The following is a 23,088-nucleotide window of genomic DNA, read 5'->3' on the forward strand; positions in this document are numbered from 1 at the left end:
GCCAGCTGTTGTACTGTACCACTGTACTTTTCAAGGTACTACACTGCAAGATTAAAAATGCTTTCTTCTTTTCTGTGTTTGTTTTTTAAGTTTTATGTGAAAAGTATAATAAACCTATTACAGTACAGTTCTATATGGCCGATTGTGTTAGTTGGGTACCTAGGCTAACTCTGTCAGACTCAACGAACAAATTGAACTTACAAATGCACTCCTGGAACGGAACTCGTTCGTATGTAGGGGACTTACTGTATTTAGTCTTCTACTGAATAAACTTTTATTTAGATCTTTAACTTATCTAAGTATAGCTGTGCAGATATCATTTTATTTTGTTAAATTATTCTTAATATTTCATGGTTTTGGAAGTTACTGTAAAATTTTCCCAAGTGTTTATTTCTACCATATATAAATACAAATTTTCTTCTAAATTGACTTTATATTCTGTGGCCTTGTAAAATTCAGTTATAAATTCTAGCATTTTTTTCTCCTAGATTGCTTAAAATTTTCTTTGTACCAAGTCATGTCATCTGTGAAGAGACACTTTTTATTTTTTCTTCCCAGTATTTATACACCCCCCCATGCCAGCTTAATATACTGATTAGGGTTATGATTGTCAGCACAATACTGAACAGAAGTGGGAAGTGTGGACATCCTTGCCTTGCTCCCAGTCTTAAAAAATTTTGATTTTCACCATTAATTGTAATGTTAGCTATAGACTTTTTGTGTGTGTATGTGTATGTAGATGCACTTTCATACATTAAGAAAATACCCTTAAGAATTCATTAAGAATTTTTGTTGATAGGGTTTTTCCCCCCAGTACATTAGAGATATCACTTCACTGTCTTCTGGGCTTTTTTTTCCAACAGGAAGTCAGTTATCCACCTTAAGATTGTTTCCTTTGTAATGTATCCCTTCACTCTAGCCAATTCACTTTTTTTTTCTATATCTTTGGTTTTGACCAATTTTTCTATGATATGCCTAGGTTTCTAAGTTGTTGTTTTTCATGAAATTTGTGAAAACATTTTGCCATTACATCTTCAAATACTTTTCTTACACATTCTCACTCTCTTTTGAGATTCCAATGATAGAGGTCCAGTATTTACATTACTTGGTAAATCCAACTTCTAAGCTATCTTGGGGTCAGTTTCTACTGACTATTTTTCTTTGACCATGGGTCACATTTTCATGTTTTTTTGCTTGGCTAATTTTCATTATGTTCCAGACGTTGTATATGATATATTATAGAGATTCAAGATTCTCTTATCTTCCTCTGAAGAGTGCTGTCTCTTGTTTTACTTGCTCCTCACTCTGAATGTAGGTAGGTTTGAGTTTATTCCTTGGTAGGGAGGATCTACCAAAAGCTCAAGATGATTCCCAAACCTTTGCAAACTGGTGGGACTCAACCTCCAAACTCCATCTCCTCTGAATACCTTACTGGGACTTGGTTTTAGGCTTTGTTAGGACAGTTCAAGAGAGGGTATTTCTCTGGATCATGGGTGCCTACTGTGTAGGCACAGCCTTTCTGTTTTCTCAGATAAATGCCCGAAGTGATGACAAGGTATTAAACAAGGCTGCTCCACTCTTGTGGTCCAAATCTGCTCAATTTCTAGAACCTTTTTAACATCCAAACTCCATAGCAACAGCACCCTGATAAATTTTGGGTAGTTCCTATCTCTGTTTATTTAGACCAGCCTTGCAAAGTCCTCACAGTTGATCTGCACAAGGACTTCTTGGCACCTCTGCCCAAAAAGGATCCTCTTCTCTGGTGCTTTCAGCAGGACCACTGTGCTCTACCTAGATTCCAGCTTGCTGTACCAGTCAAAAAATTGTCCCCAGGCAAAAAGTTGGCTTGGCTGTGGGGCTTACTTAGGAAATTTTCCTTCTTTCAGAGATTGCACTGCTCATTCTCCAGTAACTGCAAATAGTTGCTTCATAAATGTTTTCCAGTTTTATGGTTGTTTATTGCAGAGGTCCAGTATCAGGTACACCTACAAAGCTGGAAATGGAAGTCCAGTTGTGTTCTTGCATAGAGATTATTTCATCTTTATGAATTATTTATAAGTAGAATAGTTTTTATACAATTCAGCAACAAGAAGCTATCACAAATTCAACAGACTCATTACAGAAAATCATGTTTAAATGTCACTGTGTATTCTGAGATGTGAAATGTCAACATTATTGATACTAAAATTAAATTGCTAGTTAACAGTGAACTACCATTCATTTTTACTAGCTCTAAGCAAGACAAACTTGTAAATAATTACTCATACAGAGTGCTCATAGAGAGTTACTTGTTGCTCATCATTTCACCTTCTTATATTTACACTCAGTGCTGCAATACAAATGTTTGAGTAGTACGGAAACTCACAATACGGCTCAAAATTAATTAGATAGAGACTTAATTGAAACTTTTTTCTCAGATGGAACCAGAAAGTCTATCAATTGCTCCATTTAACATACTGGATACTTTATATGGTGATGACTGAAAAACATACCACGTAGGTTCATAAGTTCAAAGTTCCACCAAAATTCACCAGCGTTTTCACTTATCATCATCATTGGCTACGTCTTCACATCAAAAATTGAGGTTAATTTTTTTTTAAATTAATTAACTAATGTTTAGTCAATATGCCAGCCAATATGTGGCTGTTCAGAAATCAGTTATTATGAATTGAGGGAAATGACTAATAGCATTATGCCAAAAGTTTTCTGGAACAGAAAATCTGGAATAAAAGCATTCTATGAAGGGATTAATAGGATTAACAGCATGGCCATCAAATTAAGAATGTCATTTAATTGGCTTTGGAAAATTTACCTTGTTATAAGTATAGCTGCATCCACTGAAGTCATGTCCTCTCCCCAGCTTGTTGACATCTCTAAATGTATATCATTCTTTTTGCCAAATTCTTCATGTTGCCACTTACAAAAGCTCTCTAGCATTTTCTCTCCATGATGCCCAATATATAGATCTGCCTGCAAAAGAAGAGATTTCACTTCAAGGCAAATTATTCTCAGATATACAAAAAACTAAAAACTGAGGGGACTTCCTGAATTACTAAAGCAGACTGCTGACCATAACATTAATTAGAACCTGGAAGACATTCAGGATTAATTTTGCCTGAGCTAAAACTCTTAAAACTTTGTGAAGGTACAGTAATTATAAAATCTGTTTAATGTTATTCTGAAGAAGAAGAGAGGTGCAATGGAATATTAAGAATGTGGAACTTTTAGACTTAAATCACTCATTATTTTTACAATTTAAGAACAAATGTTTTCCAAAGTACCAGATAAGCAGCATGCTAAAAAGATGCCACAGAATAGTCTCTGTTTAAATTGAATTACAGATAAAGCCCATGCTTAAATAAGAAAATAAAACTGTCATTAAAAATGATTTTTTTAAATTGCATTTTTCAAAGTTAAGGTTCGTTGTCAGGATTCTTGGAAACTAAGAACATTCCAATTTTGGAATATAACTGAGGTATTAACTAAGACTAACGGCCAGTTTTATGTATACTTTAAGTGACTCAGTGGATACTTCTGGATTTCAAGTCAATAAAAAGTAAATCCCTAACATTCCCTTTACTTAAAAGTACCTGAACACAACTTCTCACCCACTTAATTGAATGAAAAACTCAAGACTTTCTTACTGGAGTTTCATGGAGCAGAATAAGCTTTATCACACGAAGATTGACCTGCACACCAAGGCTCTTGTGTTGGAAAAGGTTAAAAACCTAAAAACAAATAAAAATAAAAATCCTAAAATAAAACTGAAAAACATCTTAATTTTTCTTAAAGCCCAGACATGGGAGAAGTCTCAATTCAGTTGAGCAATTTTATATATTAAAATTTTTTAATTATTTTAAAATTAGCTTAATAAGCAATAATTAAATCATTTTAGATACCAAGAAATTTAGACCTAGCATTCTGCTATACTCACTGCTGCCTTGATAATCTAGGCACTTCAATGGGGTGCAGAGGGAACGTTGGGCTTTTCATGATACTGAAGAGAAAAATTTTAGTAACTAAACCCTAGAAATTTTCTTAAGACAACAAAATGCCAGTGTCCTTTCTTCTGAGAAAACGTCCTGAAATTCAGCCTGCTTTATGCTGCCACCCAGTTTATTCCTTAGAGTTTTTTTCTCCCCAAGGTTAACTGCCAAATAGGAACAGGGTTTTTCCAAAGCTCTTCCTTTCAAGGCTGTCCATGAAGACAAGGCCATTGTTGCTTAATGGTTTCAGGTCATCATTATAACTGATTTTCCCAAAACATGGTATGTGTAACAATGCTGGAAAGGAAGGCAAATTTTTATGTGGTACCTTGATTTTTTTTGGTAAAATTGAGTATTTAATTTATAATAGAAAATTAAAATTGGCACACCAAACCCACGCTTTCAGAGATAGTACTATTTAAAAGAGACTGAGGTTGGTAGGCTATGCCTGTCTACCCTTTACAGAATGCTGGTTGAGTGGTCAGCGGTTAGCTGAACACAGACAGAAATGACTGAAGTGTGGGAAAATAAGTTCACTGAAAAAAAAACATGCCAGACTATAGCAAAAAATAGTAAAAATAGTAATTTTATATAACATATTTATCCTTGAATTAGTGGTTCTCACCTTGCTTAATATGGCAACTGAAGTTATAAATGGACATTTGCCTTTGGCTTTCATTTATGTTTATTCTTCCCTAAGAGCCACTCTTCACGACAACCTTCTAATTCTGTCTTGAAGGAAGTTCACCCAACAGGGTATGCAATTAAGTCAAAGGATTCATGTGGTAGTAAGCATCCATAAGATCCTAGGTACAAGTTAGATTTCTACAGTCCAGAAGCTATCAACCAAAGTTAGCTACATGTGATTCAGCTAATAACTATTAGCTATTAGGTCTTACCCATCAACTAGTTTTATATCTGACATGCAATTTTACATACCTATATAAGCGCTCAGTGGATTACCAACCTCCATTTTTGTTCCACCTCATAATCTATAGTACTTTGGGTGGGGCCATGCATATAAACAAATATAACATTTCTGCTATTTAAACAAATGGCCTTTTATAAAAAAGAAAGAAAGGCACAAAAAGAGATAAAAGAACAATAGAAAAAAAGTTTTGCCACATCAAATTAACAATAAGGATTTTTTACTAGAGGACGCGAATTATTATTTTGATATCTCTTTTGAGATGGATCAATTTGGTACACCTAAAGTATTTTTTTACTGATGTCAATAAAAGAAAGGAATAGTAATGAGTTAATTTTTAAAGAACTTCATTATACTCACACATTTCTTCCTTAGAGTTTTCTTGAAAAAATTCCAAGCGCACTTTAAAGTTTGCCTACCATATTTAAGATGGTTAGAATGAATCTCCTGGCTGCATCTGCTCCATGATAGGAAACCATTGCTGGGTCTGCAACCACTACAGTCTCTATGTTGTATTCTTGAGGTAATTTGTATGAATATCGTTTCCCTCTTCCACTTTCTGTTATTTTTTTAGATCTAGTTCTTCCTTTATCTGCAACACAGAAATTTTTCAAATGTGCCTCTATTTTAGCAAAGTGAATAAAAAACTTCCATTTCTTCAATAATTAAAAAGCAAGTTTATCGAATACCAACATGTGCTGATGATATAATGGTGAGCAAGAGCAAATAAGTTCCCTGCATATAGGGAATCTAAATGAGCATTTGGCTTTGGAACATGACTGTGGAATCAGACAGACTGGACTTCTACCATTTATTAACTCTGCCACTTGGGAAACTAACATCACTCAGTCAGCCTTAGTTTCCTCATCTGTAAAATGAGTAACAATATCACCTGCTTTCTAGAGTTGTGGGTAGCTTATAATAAGATCACATTTGTAAAATTTTTAGCACAGAGTTTCATATAAATAAAATAATTCCATATATAAAAGACACCATGATTTTCATTTTTAAATCAGTGACAAAATAAAGGTCTACTTGCCAGAAGTGCCCATACATCCTAATGTCAGGCAGGTGCCCCTATTTATTCAAACTATACATGGGTTATACAGGAATTGGTTCTGCCTTCCATCAGGATCATAGAAGTTATGACCTCAGGGTACCAGATTCCTCAAACAGGGCCAAATAAAAGCAGTAACCACAAATAAACATATTTATAAATTTAACTACATAAGAATGTAACATTTCTGTTTATGAAAATATGCCACTATCAGAATGAAAAGCATGCAACCAAGTGGGAGAAGATATTTACAGTACTTTTCCATAATAAAGTAATAAAAAGCTACTCTAAATCAATGACAGATACCCAATTGAAAAATTGGCCACAAATCTGAAGAGCCATTTCAGGAGATCCAAATGGCTAATTAGCATATGAAAAGGTGCTCAATCGCATTAGTCTTCAGAGATATGCAAATTAACCGCAGTAAATTAAATAAATTAAAATTCCCAGAATGGCTAAGCTAGAGATGATTAGTGCCTAGGAGTGGGCAGAAGGGGAACATCTACAGTGCTGCTATTTTCTATATTCTGATCTGAGTCATACCTACATGGTTATGTTCATTTTGGGAAAATTCAGCAGTTGGACACATCATTTGTGCAACTTCCTGTATGCATGTGGTACCTTAATAACGAATTTATGATTTTAACAGCTTTATTGAGGGGTAATTTACATGCCATAACATGTAGCCATTTAAAGTACAATTCAATTATCCTTGACAAGTTTTTAGAATTGTGCAATGATCTCCACAATCCATTGTTATATTAGCTATCACCTGTTCCTCTCCTTGCCATTTACCAAAATTCTGTTGATGTCACTAAATAGCTGTCATCTTCTTTCCCAAACTTGTACTTGTTGGCCGACATCTTTTATATTTTTGTATTCTAATTTTAGTGGAGTCCCCAGAAGTAAACATGTGTGTTTAGTGGAATCCCATGGATATAAAAATGTGTGTCCAGTTAGTCACGTTTCCATGAACATGTCTTTGTTTTGAATTTGTATGTGTGCTCATAGTTCCAGTCCATCAACTTGGTTTCTGATAAATTTCCTTTTTTGAGTCTTGTTCCAGGTACTTTAACTTTGATGTCAATTCTATTCTATTCTATTCTATCCTATCCTATCCTACTACCTATTCCACCTTACTTGCCTTCTAACACTGTTTCATGATGCCAGGATTAGTTTATCTCTTCTATTCTTGAACTACTGGGTCCCTTCTATTACTAATTTCTAGGTTCAATTGAGTTAGCTCTGAGCTCTAACATGAAGTAGATCCTGCCACGATTGCTGGAAACTTCACTGTTCTGATATCTCCATAAATTATGGTTTCTCATTTTTTGTCACAGGGACACAGACTAAAAATCTATTTAACAAACAAAGTTTTATCCAAATGTCAAGTAGAGTCAGTTAACTAAGTTAACAAGTATTACGAAAATAAATGCAAAGACTCCTTATTTAACAACAATAAGCATTATATTGATATTATTAAACAAGAAAATGCAAAAGAACCAAAGCAACGGTAGCCATCTGCAACAGAATCACTATAGTTAAAAGTAAATTTTATGAATCCATATTTAGTACCAGCAGTTAATACCAAAGACCTTCATGAAGGACAGAATAAGAAATTGGTTTTATTAGTATCTTAAGATCTACAACAGTTAGGAATAAATTTTGTAGTTTTTCTAATTGTAATCACAATCCTACTTATGGTTATATATTTGTATACTGTCATATAAACTTATAATATTTAGTAGGAGACATTCCTACAGGTATACGAAAAGGCTCATCTTGGCAGGGTCAACACCTAATAAACTGATTATGGGGGAAGATAGATAGATAGATAGATACAGAGACACTCAGACACACAGATTTGGCAGCTCTCCTAGATGGCTACATCACTGATCTTCTGTGTAAAAATCACACAGTGGTAGGAATAGAAAGGATGAGATGATAGGCAACATATTAGAAAGCAGACATCACCCTCAGCAAAATTAATCAGACTAAAAAGAGGAAAAGGGAGGTGGTTAGAATTACTCTTTCTTGTTGCTGTTGTTTATGTGTGTATGGGGTGTTTAGTGTTTATTTTCGAGTGACAAGGTAGATAGTGGGAAATATCAGCAGAGCAGTTTGGAAGGAAAGATGATGGGTTCAGCCGTAGATTTTTAAGTCTGAGATGCCTGAGAGACATCTCAGTAGAAGTTACTAAACACCTGACAGTCAGGAGAGAGGTTAAAATGGAGATAGAGTTTGGAACTAAACAATGTGTAAGTGAAGTTGAACCCATGGATTTGGATTCTATCACCCCAGGGAAGCATGTGGCGTGAGAAGTAGGAGGAAAAGGAGGAAGTCTTGGGAAATGCCTACATTTAGGGGGTGCACATATGGAAGAAGACATGTCCATGGAGGAGACAGAAACATAAGAAAAATAAAAGGAGAGATAATATGAAACTGGGGGGATAATTATAAAATGCTGGGCTTTTCGACCAGATCAAGAGTGATAAAGAGACCATGTAAGGGAGAGAGAGAAAAGTTTGTTACCTTTATTGCCCCAGCTAATGATAGCTGTGATGGCTCCAAACTGTCAGTGTGCTACATCCTTATTTGCACGTTATATTTAAACAGGCTATTTGGAACATTCTAGGTTTCTTAAGAATCCCAATACCATGATTCTATGACTCCATTATATAAGGTAGCCATTGTGTGTGAAAATCATGCATATTGAAGTTATCTTTTTATTAAGTTGCTTCCTTTGATGTCTTCATTGTCTACATCAACCACGTTGAGCTCATTCTTCATCTCAATCCTGAGACCATTTTCTACCCAGTTGCATGTATAAAAACAATAGATTCTATACCACACGCTTTCAGTTAAAAGATCTTTAAATGTGTATTCACCAGTGCTCACGATGTGCTCCCCATAATACCCTCCACATACTGACAATCATCTCCACAACCGTTATGGTTGGCATACGGAAACTATTTCAGTAGTGGTTGGGTTAAGTTAGCTCTTAGAATAGAGATGATCTCTATATCCTGCTCAAATAGATCGGTTTTCTTCAATTCTATAAATCTCGTTCTTGTTCACACAGAGTAGCAGACATACTCACAAGCTTATACTAAATGTTAAGGAATATATATATTGATTGATAATGTCACTTGCCTGCTTACAGTTTTCAAAGACCACATTTTCCCTTCCAGATAAACTCCTTATTACCACAGCCCCCAAGTTCCCTCATTATCTCATTCATGACTACTTTTCCAGGCTTGTGTCTCATGTCCACACTGTAGACATTGGATGCTTTCCCCTGCCTTTATACTTTTGTATTTATTGTTCCTTCTGCCTGAAATGCTCTTTTCCTGTCTAACAATGTCCACTAAATTTTCACATATGTTTTCCATTTTCACACATAATCTCATTTAATTTGGACAACTGCCCTGAAGTTTGGGTACCACTACACCCATTTTGTATATTGTAAATGGAGCTTTGGAGAGATCAAGGAAGTTTTCCAAAGTCACATAGGTAGGGAGCAGCAGCATAAGGATTTGAACACATGCAGTCTGACCCCAAAGTTCATTTTCTTAACCTGCACACTCTGTTCCCTTTCCTCCCTATAGTCTGGATAAGTTTTACTTAATCTTTGAGGCTCAACCCCCGCCCCCCAACAAATAACAGAAGCTTAGAATCTTGGGTACTGAGTCTGTCATAGTTCTTATTATAGATAGTATAATTACTCATTTACCAGTTTGTCTAAAATAATACATTGGTCACTTCTTGAGAATAAGAGCTGTGTCATTTAGCTCTGTATCCCTGTGAGGTGACTGGTCCTGCTTATGTTGCAAATAAAGAATTTAAGGTTCAAAAGTTCAAGGGAAGTGAAGAAGAGTACCTAGCTGGAGTGAGACTGAAGCTAGGCCTTGAATCCAGGGCCTCTGACTCTCAACCTCATGTGCCTTTATTTCCTCTATGTTATCTGTTAATAAAAGAACACAACAAAGTCATCCTAAACTATGAAGTGCCTGTTTAGAAAAAATATTTATGTAATCAATACATACAAACACAATACACTTAAGACATTGACATGATGAAGGGGAATAGGGCAAAGGCCAAGTTGAATACAAATATGCTTTATGATTCCATTGTGAAAAGGCAATTACTGCAACATTATCCAAATCTGAATCATGTTTTTAATATGTTAATATATCAGCTTGAAGTAAGAAGGGAAGAACTGCAATTAGACTTATGCTGATAAGTAAATGAATATTTTATTTCATGGATTGCTAATTTTAAAATGATTTTTAAATTTCTAGACCCTTAAAAAGCATCGAAAATAGTTAAGTTCAGTAAAGCATCCAACTGACGATAGCTTGGCACTCCTTCTATGCAAGTGCTTGATCCAAACAGGTCAATTAAGATATAACAGTCATGCCTTAAAAAAAATTAGGAAGTTTATGAACAATGTCTGTCAAATATGAACTGTGTATTTATGCTTTATAAACCTATCAAAAATAAGAATTTTCTAGAAATGTTTCCTCTGTGCATAATGGCACACAAAGCCTGCTTTATGTCATCCGTATACATGAGTAATTAGAATAGCTGGAACTTACTATGATTCGAAAGTTGCATAGTGCAGATTTTCAGTATAACTCACACAAGGCAATCTCCTTAAATGGACTAAATCCAAGTTGTTGCTGTTATCATTTCACGATATAAAAACCTTTCTTTTGCTTGTTCATACTATGACTTTTGTTCAGCTGTTTTTTATCTCCATTGTGTCTACAGTTCTTAGAATAAAGAAGAGGGATGTGTCTTATTTAAATTGACTTGATCATGTACATTGAATAATGTGACACAGAGGTAGATTCACTTAACCACTTTTGAAGATAATTCCAATACAGACTGATATCATGAGCTTTTGTGAAAGAAAATAGAGATCATAAATTAATTTGAGATAATATATCTAAAGAGAAACATATTGAAATTCTTTCTGAATTTGAACATACTAGACAATTGATGATATGAACATGCTATGGCCTCTGCAAATGTTACTTATTATCACAATTTATATACCTAAATCAGCCTCAGATACCATAACCAATGTTAGAATTGCTATCTTGGCACTAACTACACGAACACCTAATTTTGAATCTCCAAGTCAAATTTTAAAGTCTTTACACCAAAAATTGTTCAATAAATTCACATTTCCTCAGATACTATAGGGAAATATTTCTCATATCAGTGAATATTCACTGAGATGTCTGGATTAGATGTCCAAATTTTTTTCCTAGGGAAACCACTGAATGCTGACTATGACTTTCAGGTCCTGCTTATGTAACAGAAATCATTCATTTTCCTTATCCTTCTTGCTAATGCCACAGATCTCTGCCAAAAGAAGTAATAAGGAAGTATACAAAACAGTCACCCCATTTTACTTCTGTGAAAAATTGGCAGACAAACAGAGACCATGATTTGATGGTTGGAAATGTTTACGAGCCACTGAAACTTCCAGATTTAAAGTATTCTGATACTGAGAATAAAATTCAAAGAAGTAAATCTTGACTCTTCTTCCTATTCCTCTGCTAATTTTAACCTTCAAGATGATTTTTACTTGAGTCAAATAGAAAAAGAAGAAAAAAGTAGAAGCTGCTTCTGGTCAAAGTAAAGAGATATCTATGATGTTCTCAGGGAGGTGGACTGAAATAAGACCATGAGCTCACAGTATTCAGTTTCAGGGAATCTGGAATTCTCTCGGTGTCATTTCTATTCCACTGAGGGGAACAGTATCCTATGAGTATCCCTCTTGAGGGATATAGAGCATGTAATATATTAATATCTGAAGTCCTTTTTAGTTTCTATTTTTTGATATTAAAATGCACTATTTCATAGAAAACTAAAAGATAAGTCCATAAAAGATATGTAATTGTCATTAACCAAGAGAGATTCCACATTAAAAAAGATAAAGCTGGTGGATGGATGGATAGACAGAAAGACAGAAAGGGAGGGAGGGAGGGGTGGGAAAGGGAGGAAGGAAGAGAGGGAGGGAGGGAGGGGGGATTTATTAAAGGATTCATCTCACATTGCATATTTAGTTAAACCCTTTTAGGAGAAGGCATTACCTGGAATGACACCACAGTAATGGCCGTGAGGAGCTGACTTCTCTGTGGCTTTTTCCTCCATGGACCTTTTCTGCCTATATACACGGTGTGGGTGACCCGTTATGGCCATTGTATCATTGAGTGGTTCAATAAATATGAAGTCCTCATTGAGCTGTATGAATCCCATCTGGAATATATAACATAGAAAGATACGTATGAAATATCATTCGAATAAGTTACTTTCTGGGTTCTCCCACTCACACCCACTCTGTTTTCTTCCACGTATGTGCATACGTTTTTCTAGGGAAGCTATGTTAGCCACCCCACTAATAAGGTAACTGTCTTCCCATTTTACTACTTCATCTTTAGGTACTTTATTGCACTAGCATAAACTTCATTTAGTTAGCCTTAGCCTGTGTGGGTGGGAGGCTAGATGCCAGCAACAGATGCATAGTAAAAATTCTGGAATGTTAAAGGCTCACTTTGGGAGACCCATGGGGTCACTTACATGTACAGCATGTACAGAAGAGCAATATAGTTTTTAATTGCATACACAGGACAGTACAACATTTTGACAATCATTATTTAATAAAATAGTTCATGTAACATACCACAGTAAATGTAGGACACATAACATTAAAGTTATTATATAAAATACTCTTAAGCCTTCTACTAAACATTTCTGAAAACCCTTGAACAATAAATTACAGAAAAAATGAAGCATCACTTACATAAACAAGTTTCATTTCATACAATGCCATATTTTAAAGTTAGCCAGTCATGGACAGAGAGCTAAAAACTGTAGAATATGATTATGATCAGCAAAAAGAACTTATAACAAGTAGGTATTCTTTTACTATATTGAAGTTAAGCCTAGTCATTTCTTCCCTTCCTTTTTTAGAATATAGATTTTAATTATAACTAGGAAAATATTTTACATGGAAGAATATATAACTTGATCTTTCCAATTTTCATTGTTTTACTCTACTGCAATATATATATAATGTATATTTGATCTATATTAACTCTTTAGCAAACATTTTTTAAGAAATAATTCCCTAGAACCTGCATTATTCATACCTAGTATGCTAATATGAAAGTTATCAAATATTGTTTTGCATTAACTTTATAAAAATCATATACAGTTCATTTTAATTTGATTCACATATAATAAGCATAGTAATATAATTATGTCTTCAGATACAGTAATTGTTCCAAACTGAATATATTTTTAAAATCTAGGTAAAAAAACCTTTTCCTTAGAAGAAGAGGTCTTTTTGCTTTGTTTTAATTACTAAAGTGTATTGCATCTTCTATATGGAAAGACCAGGTGATTGCCAATATGCTTATTTTATTCTGTACATTTTACTCTTTATATCAGAATAAACATATAAGATACCTATTCTTCAGGTATCTTCTATCTTCATTATAAGATAACTAAAGAATAAATCTAAAAATCCTCATCAACTTCATTTTATTGAAGTTTTTATATCACTAATAAAATTCTCAAATACTAGGATGGCAGCTCCACCACCTAGACTTGTCCCCTTCCCCTCTCTCTCTTCCTGCCTTTTCCTGTCTCTTTCCCAGTTTCTCCCTCTCCCTCTCTTGTTCACACACACATGTGCACACATGCACGCACACATACATCATTTGTGGGTGGGGATAATGCAAAAAAAAGAGTTACTCTAATGATTCTTTCAAAATATCAGGCCAGTATATATTTGGGCAATTTTTGTGTAATTTTAATATGACTCTCAATGAGTTCTTTTATTTTCCATATATGTTTTCATTCTCTCAAATATGAAATCAGCTTGAATTTTAAAGTAATTACATGAAACACACAATTTTTCCCCAGAGCCTAATTTGATGGGAATAAAAGAGAGTATCAAATATTTTTAAGTTTAAGTAATAATTATTAAAGATGTAGTACATCTACACATGGATTGATAAGCAGTGTCATATGATCATTGATCCAGATTGTGAAAATACAGAACTGTGTTTCTCTTGTCTTATATGTAAATGTGATTCTGAGGTTCAGTCAGTATTCAAGGCCACTAATAAAACTGACAGTGTGACTGATGACTAAGATAATAATTGTTATGATGCTCAGTTTCCCTAAATCATAAATTTGCAATCTGATATATTCTTTCAACAGGTTATAAGCATGGTAAGATTTATAACCATAAACCCTATAAAATTTAATTGCATACTATCATATAAAATTTAATGACCTCAAGAACAGATTCTGGATTTAAGATTATTTTGGTTCATAACCTACTACTAGCATGTAACTATGAGAAAGTTACAGCATCTTTATACAACAGCTTCATAGCATTGTTTGGATTATTTTTTAAAAGCATTTTTTAAGCACATGTAATGCTCCTGTCATAGAATCTGATACTGAGTAACCCGCTCAATAAATGTTCATTATAATTTTTATTTTATTAATAAGGATAATCATAATAAATATAAGCAGCCAAATATTTGAGATTGGACTGAAGAGCTCAGAGAGTCCAAAGAATTAAAATTTATTTGTCTTTGTATCCCCACACTAGCATATTAAATACTGTCTCAAATAAATGTGGTCTTATTTTTTTAGTTACCATTTGGAAACCTCTTCATAACACAGCATTCTCTGTTGTGTTAGGATTTTAACTACACACATTTTTAAAAACAAGGTCACTTTTAAAAAGAAAAAAATGTTTGGATCATTATAAATGATGACTCATTCATTCAACACATATTTACTGTCTGATCACAGCATGCCAGACTCATTTCACTCTAGGGCATATTTAGCATCAAGTGTTCAGGTTCTCTACAGGGAAGGGTTTTCTATCTGAGACGAGAATACTATCTAACAGCAGAGGAAGTGCTCTAGCTTGGGTTGGTATCTTTCAAGCAGAATTGCAGGAAATTATCAAGTTTTCTGTGTCCTCACAAAGGGCTCACCTATTCCACTAACAAAATGGATTGTTTTATCTGTGCTATGAACTTACAAGCCATGGAAGAACACAAATTCACATCAACCTCTCTTTAAAAGTCCTCCTGTGTTTGACAATCCACAATTAGGCAGCATGCACTTTAGTGCAAATATTGCCCTTTCAATTTTAGAAGGGAAGAAAATTAATTGTGCATTGACGTGGTACAATACAGTCTCTAAAATAAATGTAAGCTATATAATAATTTTCTCCCAGATTGTCCTTTTTAGATTTTTCAAAATGATTTTAACAATTTTGAGATATTTCATGCAAACATTTGGAAATGAAATGAAAAGTTGTTCCCTGTCTTGTTCCAGTCATCATGTACATTTTCTCATACAATGGCATCTGTTCTATTGTCACTGAATCTTATTCTCTGATTTGACAATTTAGCAAACATTTCAGTATTTTGCAAATCTACCACTGCTTGTGTGAAAATACGTTACCAGCCATTTCTTGTCTTACTGGTTCTGATATTTTACTTTCTCTATTTAGATGCCCCTGTGCTTTTTAAAACAACCATTAACACTGATCTCCATGAAGGTGTACTGACACTGCCACCAACTTCTAATTACAATATGAAATTTGATTTGGCCAATGTGCATAGATTTTTATATACTGCTGCTTCAATTCACCAAATACAAACGTTTCATTTGTTCAAATTCAAATTAACTATGTCTACTAAAGAGATGGACAGAGTCTAAAGTCCTAATGCATATGTCACAAGCATAAATTAAAAATGACTAAAAAAATTAGAAAGCAACCTGGCACTCTCCAGTCTTGCTTCCATTCCTACCAGGTTAACGACTTCAGTTCCCCTGCCTCACTTCCTATTCACTTAAGGAACTGAAGCACTACTATAACTACTACCTTGTTTTCTTTTCATTCTTCTATGTTCCTTTCTGGAAATTTTCTTTATTTTCCAGAACCTCAGTTTTCTAGCTAAACTTTGTGTGAACTAGCTGAAGGTATATATCTGAGGCTCAAACTGCATATGGTGAGGGTCTTTAATAATATCCTATTTTAAAAAATATATAGCATATCACAAGAAGTAAATACCATTAGTGTGTGGTAGATCATTATAATTTCAGGCTGTAAGAAGACTGGAGGGATAACAGAATTTGGATAAAACTAGGGGAAAGTTGCTCCTTATGAGAGGGTAAAGGGCAAAGAGGATGTGGAATCTAAGAAATAGTTTAAGAAGATGCCTGGCTTGAGTAGAGAAATAGGAAAATGTAGCCAAAAAGTAAGATGAACCAATATAATTGAAAACATTAAATGACAAAGTTCTTGACAGGAAAAGGAAAATCAATGTCCTGAGGGTCTGAAGATTTTTAGCCTATTGTCTGACTATAAAGTATATTAGACAATCTCTGAGATAGAAGCATAAGTGTTTGACTTCTAAAAAGCAGTAACAGAAGTTGCTGAAAGGATCTGGCATCAGTATACTGCTTGTAAAAATATTTTATACAAATGTCTCATACTCTACATGATGTGTACTTCACACATGTTAAGTTTGACTATTTTTGAAAAAATTCTCTTGTATGGTAATGCTATAGTATACATCTCATTAAGTAAAGTATATAGTTTAAAACATAAGCATAATATAGGGATTGACATAAATTATAATAGTATAAATTTATTTTATGCTTTATTCAAATAAAACATCATTTTCAATATTCCTGTAAATGGGAGTGGTTTTTCATGCCTTTGCATATTCTATACATACACATAAACCTGCAGGAAAACACACTTCTGATGCTGTATTTATCCTATTACCATATCATACTAAAATACTCTCCTGACTCGATCTTTTCAAGGTTTCTGCTTTACACCGTGAGGATCAACTCCAAATGAAGATATATAAGTTATAAGATCATGATAAACTCTTGCCTACTTCTCCACTTAAACTTCACATATAACCACCACAGACAAACTTTATTGTGTGAACAAACTTTATATTTTAACAATTTCAGAATAACTTTTAGTTGCACGATCACACTTGGTACACTGCACATGCTGTTTTCTCTTTCCAGAAAGTCACTGTTGGTACGGAGAGTTATTTCTTCAAAATCAAGCCAACCCTATCCTCTCTCCAAAGTAACCACCGCCTGCTCTATGCACTTCTGTGCCTTTTCTGTTCTTTCACTATTAGGCCCCCTGTAAATGTTGCTTGCAGGACCCTCTGATTAGATCATGAGCTATTTCAGGGAATGCTTGGGGTGTAGTGCTCATCATCAGGCCTCAATGAGCAAGGACTGGACATAGCAGGTGCTCAGGCAATGCTGTTTTAACTCAATGTATTCTTCCCTTTTGATATAAAAGAAAATGTATCCATTTGCTGCTCTGAACAACGTTCTACCTGTGACTCCATCTGGGGGAAAATTACAATTCGATTTCTTCCTCTGGCATTTCCAGTGTTGCTTTCCTGGTGTGTCCAAGTTTTATCTTTAGGAAAAGTTTTCATGTGACCACACTGTTAACATCATTCCATTTACTTTCCCTGCCAAAGGGGCTTCAAAAGGAATCATGAAATGACAATGGTAGAAGGAAACTTAGAATCATCCGGCCATCTGGAGTTTTGAAATCAAGAAAACCAAGGCTTAGAAATCTTGCATGACTTGTCTAAAATCACACAGAGAGTTCATGGGAATGTCAGGGCTAGAAGCTAAGCCTCCGAATTTCCAAATTGATATCTGGTTTTAATACATCACTCTAATAAATCTGCTCGCTACCTACCTTCTCCTTACATTTCCACCCACATTCTAGTTTCCCCCACTGAACTGGAAAATTGTTCTGAGGCCACCCATCATGCACTTTCCTTTATTCTCCTCCCTCGGGCATTTGACCTTTGACAACTTTTCTCCTCCACGAATATTCCATGACTCTACGTCTCTTGTTCTCTAGCAACTGTTTCTATTTCCTTAAACAGATCCTGTTCCTCACTCCAAAGCAGGTCTCCAGTCAGCAATCGTTTCTCTGCTTTTATCCCTCCCAAGGGATTTATAACCCCCAACGGAAATGATTCCCAAACCCCCCACACCCAGGCCACTGCTTCCATTGCATGGACATCCCCCCACACTAGTACCTCCTCTCTAAGTCTGTCTCTATGCATGACCCTTTTCTAGTTACCCAGGCTAAAAAGCTATATAGTCCTTTCCTCTTCCCTTTTCAAACTTATTTTAAAATATTTATAAGAAAACAAGAATAGAAGAAAATAACATGCCTGTACGCCAGACACTGTATATACCTTATTTCATTTAATCAAACAGCCAGCTTGGGATACCTATGTTAATGTCACACGTTTTATAGTTGCAAAAAAACCAAGTTTCAAAAAGAGTTATCATGTCCTAAGGTCACAAATCAGTGTGTGGTGAGGACAGGATTCAAACCAAAGGCCGCCTGGCTTGGAGCACATGCTGCCTCTGCGAGGCTATCTGAAAAGGCTAGGCCTGCCACAAGGCTGCTGCTCCAAATAACTCTCATCTTCAAAAACTTCTGCACTGAGGATCTGACGTCAACCACAACACCTCACACATGGTAGATGTCCAAAATTTGATATCAAGAGCAAGGCCAGGCCCCATTCCTCACAAAGCAGAAGACAAAAGTACCGCATTAGGCTCTGAACTTTATCTTGAGCTGGCTGTTTTATGTGATCAGCCTGTGAGCTGCCAAAGGCACACTGGCCTTCTGAGTGTGCCGAGGGTTTCATCTCCAGGCCTCCTTCAATGGTGGAAACCCAATCACTCCCCCATGGCAGATTTGGGAGAACAGTTCAAGGTTTCGTTTTTCTTTCCTTCTTTCTTTCTTTCAATTCTCTCTTCTGTTTTTTTTCCTTAAAATTGCTTTCTGATCATAAAATCAGACTTTTAAATAGCAGAATATTTTAAAAATATAGTTAAAAAAAAGAAAATAGTCATCCCAAATCCCATCATATAGAATTATACATGTATGTATATACATATTTCTTTCTAGTCTACTAACATATACACATAAGTGTCTATGTATCTGTATGTGTGCATGTGTGTACCTATACACATGTATACACATGTTAAAGTTTCATATTCTACTTTATTTTCCCACAAGAAAAGCTTAATAATGATTTTGTTTCTTAATAGTATCAAATAATCTTTATAAGTTGGTTTTTAATTGCTGAATAATAACTTATCTTCTAAATATATCATAATCTTATTAGCTATTCATTCATGCAACCCTCTACTCAACAAAATGCTTATGAGTATGAACCTTGTACATCTAGAGCTCAGGGTGTAGCAGTGAACAAGGCTGAAAAGCCCTGTCACCAACTTTCACCTCAGGAGGGAAGACAATGTGCTATTTGTTCAACTGGGTCAAAGTTACACATAAAATTTCTCCATCAACATTTGTTAATAAGCTTTACATTGATGGTTTGTACACTTATTTATGTCTGTGTTCTATGTCACAATAAAAACCAAGGTTACAATATAGCTTGGAAGTATCTCACCAGCTACCTAAGGAAAAAGGCAGGAGCTGAAAGTGAATATTCAGAGAAGATGAACTAATTCCCCTCCAAGAACAAGTAAGTGAAAGATCTCAGGGCCTCAGGAGCAGATATGAAGACGAAAGCCTCCTAAGAACCCATAAATGTGGCCCATGAGAGTGAGAGAGTCCACTGTAGGCACCTGTCATAAAGCTCAGCCACACCACTCGTGACCCCACAGGTCACCTAAGCACCCTTCTCCTTCTTACTTCCCTTAGAGCTTCAACCCTAGGGGATGCAGAGGAACCCCAGGGTGCTGAGCAGGAGGGTGACAGCTCTAGTTAGGGAATAATGAGGACCTGACTCCGTGTCCCCATTCTTCACTGCAGGCGATGAGTTCTCAGAAAGCCTGAATGTGGAGAGCGTGCGTCAGAGAGAAATGTTAAATTTACGTGAATTTGGATGTTTTGATGATCATAGGATAAATATTCTGATTTAAGCAGAGACTTTTGTGACTAAATTCACCAGGGGACTTCTCAAAACCTGAGAGTAAACAACACCAGAAGGAAGACCAGAGGAACAAATATGAACAAACAAAATGCAAACTACTTGTTTTATTATGATAATCCTTGAGTCCTATTTACTCAATGAAAAGTTATAAACATATAATATGAACTCAGCTGCCAAATACTATGAAGGGGTGAGAGAGTGATGTGGGGATGGCCTTTTGGGTGAGGTGACATCTGAGCAGGGACGTACAGTATGGGAGACGGCCAGGCCAAGATGTAGGGGGGAGGACATTTTAGATAAAGAGAGAAACCAAGACCCTGAGATGAGAACAAGCTTAGGACATTTAAGGAAAAGCAAAGCTAGGGCAGCTGGAGCAGCGTGATATATGGGAAATGATAATTAGAAAGGAACCCAGGGCCTTCACCCATAGCAGTGTCAACTTATGGGATTAGTTATTTAGAAATAAACCCTGATGAAATCCTACTTTGGTTTTTAGCCCATCTACCTTCTCTTAGACACTGGTTACAGATCTTACCATGGGATGCCTCATGATGGCCTTCTGTGTTATGATCTTTCAACAGAGTCTTATTTTATCTACATAATAATTACACAGGGATAGATTTCACTTCTACAATTGAGAAAAATATGATTTCTCTCCTGTTTTCTTGAGAACCATTGCCTTCTTCTAACTTTTCCCCAACATTTGACAGAGATATGGATTTTTTAAAATTTCAAAAATGTTCCTTTTTAACTCCATTATAAACATCACAAGTATGATAATAAATAGAAGCTGTTGTATGTTAAAGAAGTGAAAAGGAAGGGTAAAGACTGGTAAAGTGGAAAATGAATGCTCCATCCTAACATTTAGTTATCCAAAATAATTGATTTTTTGGTTCATATAATGGTTATCTATTTTCTCATTTTATAGTACAATTTCTACTCAAATCAAGAAAAGCTATTGATTTTCATATACTTTCTTATATCCATTCACTTTAATATAATCTATTATTGGTTATAATGACTTTTTTATTAATCCACTGATGTCTATGCATTCTTTAAATAAGCAAAAAAACAAGCTGAGAAGTAGTAAATTCAGTTTTAAATCTACTTCTAAGTTTATCAATCAGCCTAGCCAAAAGCTATTATGTTCCACTGTATCTTCCTGGTGCTTATTAATGTTCATTACAAATGTACCTACTAAATACCCACAACATGGCAGTAGGCAAGGCACTGAGGATTCAAAGATGAAGACAGATTTAACCTGCATTTTCATGGACCTTATATATTAGGGAAAAAGGCAGGAAAAAAATAAAGTATTCAGACAAATATACTTAGGATGATATAAAGTGTGAAAAGTATCATTAAAGAAACAAACAAGGATCTGAGAGAAACAGAGCACAGGTTAGGATACCAGAGAGGGTAGCCCAATAAGACCTATCTAAGGAGATAACATTAGAGGCAAGACCTAAAGAAGGAGCCAGCCATAGGAAACAGAATATAAGTGAGAGAAGAGTGGTATTTTAGGTGCAGGAGGCCATATACCAAGGCTATGACCCTGGAAGATAGATGGGAGGAACTCAATGTATCAACTTTGAGTTTATAAAAGTGCAAAATTTAAAATTATTACTTATAACAATATATGTTTGTGTTTCATATGTTTATGTCACAGTAAAACTTATTTTTTAAAGGAGAAACAAAGACTAAACAATAGAACCATATTACTTAGCAATACAGAGGCAAAGTAAGTACTAAAAGAAATGCAACTGCTCCTAAAGGACAGAAATCAAAGATGGAAAGGAGGGGGCAAGAGAGTTCATTTTTTACACCATAATTTTTGCAGTAAGTATTGACTTTTCTAACAATATATATGAATGACTTAGATTACATTTTAATTTAATAGAGAGGTTGAAATAGAGGGACACAAGACTTGTTGGGAGGCTACTGCAGTGATCAAAGCAATAAATAATGGTGGCATCAGTTTAAAGTCTATCAGTGAGAAATACCTATAGATAAATCAGAATACAGTTAAAGAAGTGATGTGGAGATGGAAGTGGTGGCAGGAGTCACAGAGAAATAATTACTGCAGCAAAAACAGAACAGAGGGGTTGGCAGGGCATGACTTTTGTAGAGCTCTGAAGACCATGATAAGACATTTAGATTGTATTTGAAGTATAACTGGAAGCAACTGACAGTGTACGGAGTAATCTGATAAATTTTTAAGAAAGTCATTCTTGTTCTTTTTTGGAAAGCAGACTATAGGGTGACAAGAGTAGAATCAGGGAGACCAGTTTGAAGTCAGTAATAGTTCAAGTGCAAGATCATGATGGGTAGACCAAGAAAGCAACACATGGTGGCTGAACTAAGGATGTGGACAAAAGTAAACACATTTGAGATTAATTTTGGCTTCTCATACAAACCAGCGAGCAACCACCCAAGTTTGTTAATGTTTTAGATGTTTGTACACAGAGGGACAATAACACAGAGAATGATGGATGACTCCAGAGTTTCTGGCTTAGGTTCTCAAAAAAGGGAGATAAATGTTTGTAATTGAGATAAAAATGTCAAATACTTAGGATGAAATTTAGATTTTCGGGGCAGATAATCAAAATATCTGATGGGGCTGTCTTAGGTTTGATATATCTGTGAAACCTCTAATTAGAGAAATCAAGTAGACAGTTGGGGTGTGGAGCTTTGTGGAGAGTCTTAACCTAGAGACATGTATCTGGGAGCTGCCAACATAAAGATAATTTTTCAATTCACAGTGATGAGTGATGTTATCCAGAAAGAGAATATAGAGAGAGAACAGAAGAGAGCTTAAGACCAAACCTGATGACCCTAACACTGAGGAGAGTAGCAATTAGCAAAGGAGACTGAGGAGGAAGGGCTAGCGAGGTTAAAGGAAAAGTAGGAGCTTGTACAGCTGACTTTTCAAAATCAGAATTAACTCTTTCTCGAAATGGCTTTAAAGAAAAGAGAGGAATAAGTTCTTATTCGGTTCACTCTGAAGAAGCTCTTACCCTGTCTAACCCATAGTGCCCAAGTTAAAAATGAGTAGTCCTACACATGATAATCAAACACATG

At 35.2% G+C, this 23,088-nt stretch overlaps 1 protein-coding gene across 1 annotated transcript in view; it reads right to left on the reverse strand.

Annotated features, from left to right (window-relative positions):
- ADAMTS19 (ADAM metallopeptidase with thrombospondin type 1 motif 19) overlaps positions 1-23,088 on the reverse strand; it is a gene marked incomplete at both ends in the record, with an annotated part of 288,810 nt that overhangs the window by 222,896 nt on the left and 42,826 nt on the right. The window contains 4 exons of the mRNA XM_079701794.1: positions 2,813-2,970; positions 3,645-3,728; positions 5,334-5,506; positions 12,079-12,244. Coding sequence (XP_079557920.1) covers positions 2,813-2,970; positions 3,645-3,728; positions 5,334-5,506; positions 12,079-12,244 — 581 coding nt within the window. The remainder of the gene's footprint in view (positions 1-2,812; positions 2,971-3,644; positions 3,729-5,333; positions 5,507-12,078; positions 12,245-23,088) is intronic.

Source organism: Hyperoodon ampullatus (assembly GCF_949752795.1).
Source record: "Hyperoodon ampullatus genome assembly, chromosome: 4".
Lineage (NCBI taxonomy): Eukaryota > Metazoa > Chordata > Mammalia > Artiodactyla > Ziphiidae > Hyperoodon > Hyperoodon ampullatus.